The sequence below is a fragment of the Oxyura jamaicensis genome, chromosome 1 (genome assembly GCF_011077185.1).
Source record: "Oxyura jamaicensis isolate SHBP4307 breed ruddy duck chromosome 1, BPBGC_Ojam_1.0, whole genome shotgun sequence".
Taxonomy (NCBI): Eukaryota; Metazoa; Chordata; class Aves; order Anseriformes; family Anatidae; genus Oxyura; species Oxyura jamaicensis.
This window is the reverse complement of record NC_048893.1, coordinates 193,905,729-193,916,719: the sequence shown is the minus strand read 5'-3', so window position 1 is coordinate 193,916,719 and position 10,991 is coordinate 193,905,729. Positions and strand designations below refer to the sequence as shown.

General features: G+C 39.5%; 1 protein-coding gene across 2 annotated transcripts in view; it reads left to right on the top strand.

The window, feature by feature from the left end:
- Positions 1-1,181: 1,181 nt before the first annotated feature.
- The window catches only part of CEP295 (centrosomal protein 295), a 37,312-nt gene continuing 27,502 nt past the window's right edge, over positions 1,182-10,991 (top strand). Inside the window, exons 1-7 of one of the 2 annotated variants that reach the window (XM_035328717.1) lie at positions 1,182-1,364; positions 2,277-2,410; positions 3,357-3,557; positions 4,595-4,719; positions 5,541-5,634; positions 6,642-6,755; positions 8,495-8,635. In XM_035328717.1, the coding sequence (XP_035184608.1) occupies positions 1,274-1,364; positions 2,277-2,410; positions 3,357-3,557; positions 4,595-4,719; positions 5,541-5,634; positions 6,642-6,755; positions 8,495-8,635 (900 nt within the window). In that variant the 5' untranslated portion in view covers positions 1,182-1,273. Of the gene's footprint in view, positions 1,365-1,684; positions 1,933-2,276; positions 2,411-3,356; positions 3,558-4,594; positions 4,720-5,540; positions 5,635-6,641; positions 6,756-8,494; positions 8,636-10,991 lie in introns of those variants that run through there. The other variant, XM_035328725.1, reaches the window with a different exon arrangement.

The window sequence follows — 10,991 nt, the reverse complement described above, 5'->3', positions numbered from 1 at the left end:
CTCTGAGCCCTTGGCCACAATCTGGGCCATAAGCTTGGTTTGGCCTGGTTCTTCGGGGTCCGAGGGGCTCCTGTTATCTCGAGGCCTTGCATGTTTGACATTCTTTATCTTATCCTTTTATAAACAGTCCTCCTTACCTCTAAGCCCTTTTATAAACAGTCCTCCTTCTCTCTGAGCCCTTGGTCACAGTCTGAACCATACAGTTGGTTTGATCTGTTGGGGTCTCAGGGGCTCATCTGGAGGCCTAAGCGCAGCACAGGCACAGTACGGCACAAATGTAAGCACATGTTAAGCAATGAGTGTTGCCTACATATTTATTCTTAGTCAGTCGCTGTCTAATTTCTAATCCCATGTTTCACCTGCCCATGGCAGGGGGTTGGAACTGGGTGGGACTTCAGGTCCCTTCCAACCACTCTGTGGTTCTATGATTTCAGCATAGACCGTTTACTATATGCTTTATGATCAGTTACAAGCATTTCTTCCCTTTGTGCTGCAGCAGCTCAGACCTTAGGAAAATATTCAGTGCAAATTCTCTAGCACAGCTTCTCTTGCTTCATCCCTTTGTGCTGCAGAATTGTTTCTCTCAATGTGAATAACAAGTTTCTCATAAATCAAGGGTATCAGATGACTTCGCTTTCAAATCCCACCTGATCTAAGTCTCACACATATAATGAATGGTCACTCTTGTAACAAAAACTAAAACATAAGGATGAAAGCACAGAAGTGAACAAGTATTGTATCAGGCTTGAAATGTGTGGCCATTAGTTAAAAAAGTGGTTTATAAAATAAAAACCAGCACTAGTTACAGGTTGCGGTAGCTTTTAATTAGAAGATCCACTTAACAAGCTGTAAGCACACCTGGAAGACAGGCAGAGCAGCACTGTCCATCCAGCTGTACTATCAGTGCCTAAATTTACTCCTTTTGATTATACAGTACACCCCAAAGTCACTCTGAACAATTATGTTAAATTTTGCCATGGAGAAGTTAGTGAGTGAAGCAGCTATGCTGAGCTTTGGTCTTCCCTGTCATCTCCAGGTTAGCCAACACCCAAGCCTTCATGGTTGGAATCATGGAACGACTGAATTATGGAATCACAGAACGGTTTGGGTGGACAGGGACCTTAAGAACCACCCAGTTCCAACCGCCGCCCTGGGCAGAGGGCTGTGAGGTAATATGGAGCCCCTCCTCCTCCCCCCTCAGGGCTGCGCGAGGCCGGGCGCAACCGCGCCTGCGCAGCCATGTTGCGGCGGGAAGCGGCGGGAAGCAGCGCGCATGCGCGGAGGGCCAGCTCCGCCGGGGCGCTGCGTTTCCCGCCGCGCCCGCGCTGATTGGCTGGCTGGCGGGGAGCGGCGGCGGCCGGCGGGTAGGTGCAGGGGGCTGCGCACTAATGGCGGCGGCGGGCGGGCGGGCGTTTAAGGAGTCGTTTTGTCGTCCCTCGTCTCTCTTCCCTTCAGCGTGGTGTGCTGCAGCCGCTTTGCCCCGGCTCCCAGTGACCGGAGAGGGCCCTTAGCAGAGTTATGGCTGGAGGGGGGAGGTCTCGAGGTCTCTGGATCTCCCTGGAGGCGTTGCTTCCTAGAGCCTGTGCGGCGTTGCCGAGAAACCTGGCTGGTTTTAACCGCTGGGTGCCCTGGGTGCCCTGTGCTGCCGTTGGGGCCGTCCTAGCGGTGGGGGCCGCTTTTGGTCACAACCTGTGAGAGGGGGCCTGCCCATGGCAGGGCTTGGACGAGGTGATCTGTAAAGATCCCTTTCTACCCAAACTGCTCTGTGATCCCCACTATTAAATCCTCTTATTTTGCTTTGCACTCCAAATTTTCCTTCCCTATTGCAACCGCCGAGTAAGGGATGGCTCACAGGAGCCACAGTCCTCTCTTTACCCTGTAGCAAACTTGGGATTCACTGGCTCAAAAACCTGTGTTAACAATATCTTATAGGTAATTATTGTGCTTTTCCACCTCACCTGATTGCTTCAGTTATTTATCTTACTAAAAAGTGTATTTATTTCTAAGAATGACTTGTTTATGGTACTGAAAATTATGCAGGTGTAACGCTGCCTCATGTTGGTTGTTAGTGCTGCCTGGACTGTGCACTAATAAAACATCTTTGATTTTTTTATAACAAAACTATCCATTAAAAGCTTTTTACTGGTTTGTTTCAGGACAGCGTTTTCAAGGATGAAAATATGTAAAGATCAAATATAGAGGTCTTTTTTTTTTAATAGCTGTCGTTGCTTACATCACTTATGCTCAAATTTTTGGTTTTTTTTGTGCTCTCATAGGAGTTGATTATTCGGTGTTACCAAAGATGAAGAGAAAAGTGGCAAAAGTTGGGAAATTGAGGCTCAGTCCTAATGAAGAAACCATGCTTCTGAAAGAAGAATATGAAAGAAGAAGAAAACTGAGGCTACAGCAAGTATGCCTCTATTTTTTCAAGTTGTCCATATAATTTAAAGATGTAACAAATAATTTAGAAAAATCAACCTAATTTTACTTTATATAAGCTAACTCTTTGCAATATAGTAACACTAGGTGTATACTTAGCTTGTGGAGTAGTTTCTGTTGTCATGTTCATTTACTAGTAAATAGGTATCTTTCTTATGATACTGTCTCAATTAGATTAACACGGGCCTTTGTTCCAGAACCTCTTCATTCCTGCCAACTTCACTGTATCTATCTTCTTTTTTTGTCTATCAACATACAGATAACTCTTTTTACTGATGTGTTACACAGTGGATAAAGAAGAAGAAATAAGCCACTTGTGGCAAATACAAATCTGTCTCTATACTAGATCAACCAGCTTGTTACAGTGTCATAGCTCTTAAAGCATTAAGTATTGCTCCTTTTAGAATTACCTGTCTGTTCCTCATCTCATGTTTCTTCCTCTTATGTTATGCTGTGCTGCTGTTAGGATGCAAGGCTATTTTTCCATTTCTTTTTACTTTCTTCTTTGCTTACTTCTTTTTACCCCTTAGCCTTCCACTGTGCTGTCTTCTGAGGCATTAATTTAGCAGTATAATTGCCATTTCTCTTTAGCGTGTGTTGCATCATAGTGAGAGTCTAATAAATTATTGTATTGTATTTTTGACAAGAAGTCTATTTCAAACAGTACATTTTATCAGCTTTGTGTCTCTCTCTCACTTTAAGTAAAACTTTTAACAAAGATTAAATTTAGTATATGATACTGATTTTTGGAAAAGGGTAATGGCAACTTTAAAGTATTCTCTGGACAGATTTTCTTAATGTATCCTTCCATCTAATCTGCTGTTACAAGGAGGGGAGCGTGTGTTGTGGAAGTAATTGCTGCAAAAACACTGTGCTTTTACTAAGTTACTGACAAAACAGAAATGCTATTTCTACAGGTTAGAGAGCAGCAGAAGTACATTGCCTTACAGATAAGACAGAAAGTAAAGCAAAAGAGGGAAGAACAGCTACATCAGTTGGAGGAGGCATTGAGAGCTGAATGGCAGAAAGAACAAGATGAGAAGATAAAGGCCTTAGAAAAACTGTTTTTATCAAGCTTGAGAGCTGTTGGTGAGGGTCACCGACAAGCCAAGGAAAACGTAAGTACACAGCTTAATGATGTTCTCACAGAAATACCTTGATGTTCTAGAAAGACCAAGGTTGCTGTTTGTTTTTTTTTTTTTTTAATATTTTAATATTTAATATTTCAATTTAATATTCTGGATGGAAACTCTTAGGCATCTAAGCATGAATAACCTATTTAGTTATTTTTAGAAGCCTGCTTAAGAGTCTGCATGATTTTGTCTTTTTTTTTTTTTTTCAAGTAGTTTTGTACAGTCTTGCAGTGGTTGGAGAATACTGCATTAAGTGCTCAAGTAGTCCAGTCTGCTGAGGCTTGTGCTGTGCAAACTCCTGAGTTGTGTGTACAATATCACATTTGCTTATGTGATACGGTTTATTAAGTTAATAGTTTGTCCAGATTGCATGTGGTGAGTTGTCCCAAATATTCCAGTAACATAGTAACTTTGTTTCTCTACCATCTAATAGTTTCTATGATTAAGAAGATGAACTCTTTTTTTTTTTTTGTCTTCAGTGCCTTAGACCTTCAGTGACTTAAAAGGTCATGGTAAGGACTTCAGAGGCTTTTGTACAGATGGTGAACTGTCATCACTTAATTTCGCAACTGCAAACTATCTTCACTTCAAAACTGTAACTTGTGTAGGCCTGATCTGAGAGATTGCTGGGGTTGTTCTTGCATTGATAGGCAATTGTTGTAATGAATGGCTGAAACATAGTAAGGTGCTTTCACTGTACAGTCTAATCACTATTTAAAATGTATAAATATCTTTATGTTACTCTCTTTATAAAGCGATGAAGAGAGAAGCTAAGGTTTCCACATCAGTCTTCGGTTCCATTGGCTGAGGAATATGGCAAACTTACTGCTGTTGGTGGTAGACAAGAAGAGAATAAAGGAGATAGCAGAGAAGAAAAAGTCATTATTTAGTGGATCTTTACTCTGATATGATAGAAAGGAATTTCAGGCTTTTGATTCTTACCAGCAATATTTAATCTGAAATATAACACTGATAGTATGAGAAGTAAGTCCTGGATTAATCGCTTGCAATATTTTATTAAGGAACCTGATTTAGAAGCTCTGGCAAAGCAAGCAGAAGAAAGGAAGCAAAGAGCAGAGAAGAGGCATAGGAAAGCCTTGAAAGAGGAGAAGTTCCAAAAAGAGAAATTACTTCGTGAACAAGCCCGGTATGCAATAGATACTCAGTTTCATTAAGCACAGAGTGTGCTTCGTGGTGTTACGTGGTGAAAGCAAAAATCACCATGCTTGTCTGCAGCTTTTTATTTTTTATTTTTATTTTTTTTTGTGTGTGTGTTAAAGGATACTAGCTTGTGGACAAGCCCATGGATTCTGATAAAACTTTGTAGTTTTAAAGCCAAGATCCCAGTGTCAAGTACGCAAGTTGATCTGATCGACTCTCAATGGCCAGGGAGCCTGTCACCGATGTTTTACTATTTTCAGTCCAGGTTATTGGCAGCTATTTAGTGACATGAAATAAGATGTTCTTAGTGCAGCTCCTGGTGGAAAGTTACTCCTTTGAAAAGAGGACCTATTGCATTTGACACTGTCTTCCTTATCTGTTTAAGAAAAAAAAAAAGGGGGGCACAAATAGGTCCAAACTTGGGCTGACGTGAAAAATAAATTGTGTACTCTTGGGGATAGTTGAGCTTGAGTAGAGTTGACACCTATTGATTAAATACTTAGCTTTGTGCACACTTCAATGATTAAAATATGTTGAAGTGATGCAGAGCTTTCAGAAAAGCAGGATTTTGATTTGATCTGGAGAAGCTTGCGTGTTGTTAATGTTTTTGCATTACTTCAAAAGCTAACTTTTCAATGCTGCCTTTCAGCATAAGTTCTGTTGACTCTTTGGTGTGCTTGCCTTTTCCTGTCTCCCAGGAATTAAATGGAGTCAATGATTATATTTTTAGGTTTGCCTTTTATTTTACACAATGCTGTCATTGTTGCTTGAATTACTTTTCCTCTTCTCTCCCCATTTATTTGCTAGACGAATAAATGCACGCAAGCATGCTCTGGACGTGGAAAGAGAAAGAGCAGCAAAAGTTGCAAGCCTACCACCTCCTCTGCCACATCCTCTTGAGGTATGTATCCACGATGATCATAATTTCAGGTTACCATATCAATACAATGCTTTATTTATTGGTTTGACTCCTCACAGTGGGATATCTGAAAGTGCTATTTGCATGCTATAAGGAGAGCGGTTCAGTAAAAATAAAGAAAATTAATGAAGTATTTATTAACACACTTCTACTAAGCTTTGTAAGCTAAACCGTCCTTTTCTAATCTCTTGTTTGTGTGGATTTTTTCCTTAAAATCATGTGAGATCTCCTTTTTTATGGCTAATGTGTGCTTTAAACCTCATAATGTTTTCATTTTCACTTACTAGCTGTAGTGGTGTTAAACTCCATAGTTATCTATCCCAATATTTATCTGCCACCTCAGTCTTCTGCTGTAATAATACAGTAGTGTTACATTTTCTTTAATAGTGTACCCAAAGCTCCCCCTCCTCAAAAAAAAAAAACAAAACTATGTACTGTATGTGTAAAGGCTTTTCAGTGAGGTTATGGAAAATGCTCTTTTCTCTGATCATCTAATAAACTGGAAATAATAGATTCTGAGTTCTATAAGCGAAGTCTGTACTTGAGAAATGTTATTTTGCTGTTACGTGTAATTATATTATGGATCTGTGCTTGCCCTGCTTTGAGATGCATGTGTCAGCTGTTGTAAGTGGGTTTTGTATTTGTGCATTAAAACTCAAGTGCTTTTGTGTTAAGGTAATGCTACTGAAACAGGAAGGCAGAGCTCTGTGATGAATGTCAATTTATGCAGAGACGTTTGCTGTAGGCAGCGAGGTGCTCTCAGTCATTCAGCCCTCTAGATATTCCTTGGGCTGATGTGATTAATTATTAATCGTATGCCAATATTGAAATGACATAATGCTTTCAGGAGAATTTTGTGTTTGTTTTTAATATTTAGCTTTCTTCTGTTACTAATTAAAGTACGGAACGCGTTTCTCTTCCATTTAGTTGCTTTGTCAGAGACAACTGTTCTGTGATAAGGCTGTACTTATTTGTACTTTTCTTTCTAGAATTTGGAAGTGAAAAAGATTCCTGCAGTGAAGGCCTACGGTGCTGGCAACTTCTCCAGTACACGTTACCATATTTCAGAACCTTATGTGGATAGAGAAATGGATGGAGAACAGGTGATTAAGTGTCTGTGATATATGCATCTGTGTATCTATATTGCACGTTGTGTCTGGCTATCAGATATCAGCAGGTCAGCTTCCTAGAACTTGTTTAAAAATAGAAACTTGTGTAAAGCAGCTTTTATATGAATTGGTAATCAGAATCCTAGCTGATGGGAACTTCTGAGGACTGTTTTGTGTTCAGTTGTTGCCAGGATCACTCCTCACACTCTTTCTAATGTGAGTAGGCCTCTGAATGGAGGTGAGTTCACAAGACTGGCATGTTAGGGCACCCCAGTCCTCTGTTTTGTGGCTTATGCTAAATGAATAGTTGCAGTCGCCCGGTTTTCTTCCTCTTTTAGTTGTGTACACCCAGTCTTCACCTCATATTCACATTCATCTGTTCACGCATTCAACAGTTTCAGCTTGCCAGAATGGCAAAGGTCTGAGAGACGTATAGGGAGCGAGCGGCTGAGGTCACTGGGCCTGTTCAGCCTGGAGAAGAGGAGGCTGAGGGGGGACCTCATTGCGGTCTACAACTTCCTCGCGAGGGGGAGTGGAGAGGCGGGTGACCTATTCTCCATAAACACCAGTGATAGGACCCGTGGGAGCCGGGTTAAGCTGAGGCAGGGGAAGTTTATGCTTGATGTCAGGAGGAGGTTCTTCACCGAGAGGGTGGTCGCACACTGGAACAGGTTCCCCAGTGAAGCAGTCACTGCACCAAGCCTGTCTGAATTTAAGAAGAGATTGGACTGTGCACTTAGTCACATGGTCTAAACTTTTCGGTAGACCTGTGTGGTGCCAGGAGTTGGACTTGATGATCATTATGGGTCCCTTCCAGCTTGGGATATTCTATGATTCTGTGATTTGAGAAAAAGAATGATGAACAGAGCTATGCCAGGTGAAAAGGTTTACTCAGGTTCACAGTACAATCAGACAAAGGCTCAAGTCGGATCAGAAGAAGGGGATGATCTGGACAAGAGAGAGATGGAGTAAGCTTTTAGAGATGATGACCTGTTGTTTGGTTTGTCTGTGAGTTAAGATCACAGTCTAAGTTCTTGTATGGGATCAGCCTCTTTTAGACTAGACTCTCTACAGTCGATAAGCTTCTCTTTGTGAATGTTCTCTCTAGTGGCTTTGTTTTCATTCATGAAGTTTAAGGTTTTCTTGACCTTTAAAGGGCTAGGTCTAAACAACAAGAGCAGATGCTGTGGTTTGAGCTTCATATCAGAAAATTCCTAAATGTCAATCTTCCACCTAGCTTATGTGCAACTTTTTTACTTGAGTATTTATTAAAGTGTTAGTAAGATTGTTTTTAGTTAAACATTGCAGATTTTTTTTCTTGTTTCCCAAATGAAAATGAAAAAAACCCTGGCCCTCTTGTTTAAAACAAAATCGTGACCACAGAAGTAGTGAATCAGTAATATTGATTACATTATTCATTTTAGCTTGTATTGTAGGGAAAATAACAACTCTGCTATAATGAATAAATCATACAAATGACTGTCCCTAGTGGAGTTAGGAACTAGAATGCTTTGACACCGAACACTTAGCAAGTGTGTAAATATGCATTTTTTTTCCCAACTGTATAAACACAGTTTGGTTTTGTTTGCAGCTGAGTACTATAAAACTTCTGAGAGTGTTCTTATGGTATTGTATGCCTTTCTGAAGTGGTTTTGCTACAGAATTATTTATTGTTACATATACTTTAAACTACCACAAGAACTTGGTGGACTAAACTATTAATTGACTGCCAGCCAGATGCTCGGTTAGCTGCTGAAGAGGAAGTGAAGCGCTTGGAGGAGCTGCACCGAGAGGCAGAGAGGGAGAAAAGAGAGCAGGTTGCAAAGGCCCATCTCAGAGGAAGCCATGCCTTGAAGAAGGTCCATTTGGCTCAGGTAGGCAAAGTAAACATTGTGCCTGTTTTTCATGTCAAAGTGAGGGGTGTTAAGTAAGCTGTAGGTTTCCTGAGGGGTTGTGGTTTCAGGAGGTGGACTAAATAGAGTTTTCAGAATGCTTTCAAAAAACCATCAAGCTCATCTTAATTTTGTCTTATAAACTTCCAGACAGCCAAGAAACATTTTTGACAAAGATAAATCAAAAGTATGTTTGGAAGCAGCATAGATAGACACTGCAGCTAATCTTTTTTCTCACTCAGTGCCATAGCTCTTACAGGGACTAGTATTACAGTGCCTTTGTTTGAAATAAGTCTTTTCTCTTGTTCTCATTGGCAGAGGTCAGGGTAATCCACTGTCAGTTTAATGAGAAGTAGAAATGGAATTCTTGTTTTTTTAAATGCATGATACCACAGAAAAAAATTTATACTTGACAAAGTTGTGAGTTCTGTACTTCAGGACTTTGTTTTGCTTGTCTTTTTTCATTATATTATAAATGAATGAACTGAAGTAATACTTTGTGAGTTAACTGCTTGAAGTATTTAGCTAATTAATGATAAAAGTAACGATAGAACTTTTCTGCCTGGAAGATCTTCAGTTTCAAAGTTTTAATTTCATCAATTGTTCCTACAGCCGTTGTTTTTATTAACTTGTTTACTTAATAGCTGTGTGAGATCAAGGAAAAAGCATATAATGATTTTAAATGATGACTAGAACGGTGGATACCATTTTGCAAAGCACCTGTAAGAATGTCAGTCACCCTAAAGCTGACTAATGTGCTTTTGAGAAAATTGAAATCTATAGACTCATTATCAGTCCTTCTCCCTCCCTTGCGTTCAGATTATTTTACATAAACATTTTAAATTAGTGTTCAAAGCATTCAGTTGTGGGTTGGTGCTTCTCCCAGATTATTTCCTCACCTTTGTACCCTATTTTTTACAAAAGGTGTAAGGACCTTTTACTACCAAAAGGCAGCAAGAGATGCCAATAAGCCTGAACTTACTCTTCCTTAACTCCAAGGACTTCTGGGGAACACTCTTTGGAGCACCAGACATAATCTGTTAATGGAATAGTTTAGAGGGTCTTCTTCAAATAATATACTGCGTACACTTACCTAAGTGTATATGCAGTGAAAATATACACTTAGATATCTAGCCTTCTTCCAGAGTGCCATTTTTGAGCTGCCTCCATCTTTTTTTTTGTTAGTTATCTGAAGTTCTACAAAGTTGCAAGAACTTCTTTTTCCACAGCCTTTTTTTTAACACCTCTGTTCCTAGTGTCTGTGTTTCAAATTTCTGATATTACTGTATCTTGTCAATCATGCATGATTTTTTTCTGTCTGAAAGACTCTAAGACAGAAATCAGATGAAATAGCAGGAGGCGAAATGTGTAAGAATGCACCATGTGTATTTATATCTAATAGGAAAGAATTCAGTCATTATCTGAAGTGCAGAGATTACCGCGTTTGTACTGACATGAGCTAGTACAAATGCTGATAGTCTGTCTTCAAATCCATACTTGGATTCAAGTTGGGTGTCTTTGCAGTTATGCTCAATCTGTTGTTGGTGTAAAACTTGTTTTATTAAATGTGTATGCAGGAGAGGAAAGTATTCAATACTGTTTTATATTGATTGTGGGCATACCACTTTGTTATTGTATTGTACCTGAAGCTTGTGCTGAAAAAAATTGAGTTTCATCGTGACTTTATCATGGCACATCTCAAAGTATCTATGAGATTCTCAGAAATTACTAATATTTCTTATGAAAAGGCCACACTTTTTATAGTTTTTGGAAAAAAAATCAACATTATTACCTTAAATTAAGTTTCTGTTAGTGTGGAAATCAGGAAATATTTCTTATTTTCCTTAAGAAGTAATAGCAACTGTTGAGAAGGGATTTTGTACTTCAAAGTTTGTGACAGTAACCGGCAATAACACAAATATCTCAAATAACCCAGCTTCCCCTGTTCTTTTAACTGAGATATGATTGGCCCTAAGTGAGTACCTTACCTAACTGAGGAATTGTGAAAATTATGTTACTGATGTTCATTGTTAACAACAACAAAAAAAACGACCTAGAAGTAAGGCTTTTTTAAATAGCTTTAATGTCTCACTGTACTGTCAAGAGTATTAGCTTACTTCAGCAACTGTTATTTTGAAGATGTACTAACAAAAAGTACTTATTGGAGGAAGTACTCACCTCCTTCAGAGAACAGAAAACTTAATTCTGTTTAGGAAAGTTGGCCTACAGTGTACAACTCAGTTCTTCATTTAACATGAGATCTTTTAGGTAGTGTTTGACTGTGTTTAAAGGTCAAATATGCTCTTCTCAGAGCACCTGCTCTCTAGAACAAAATTAA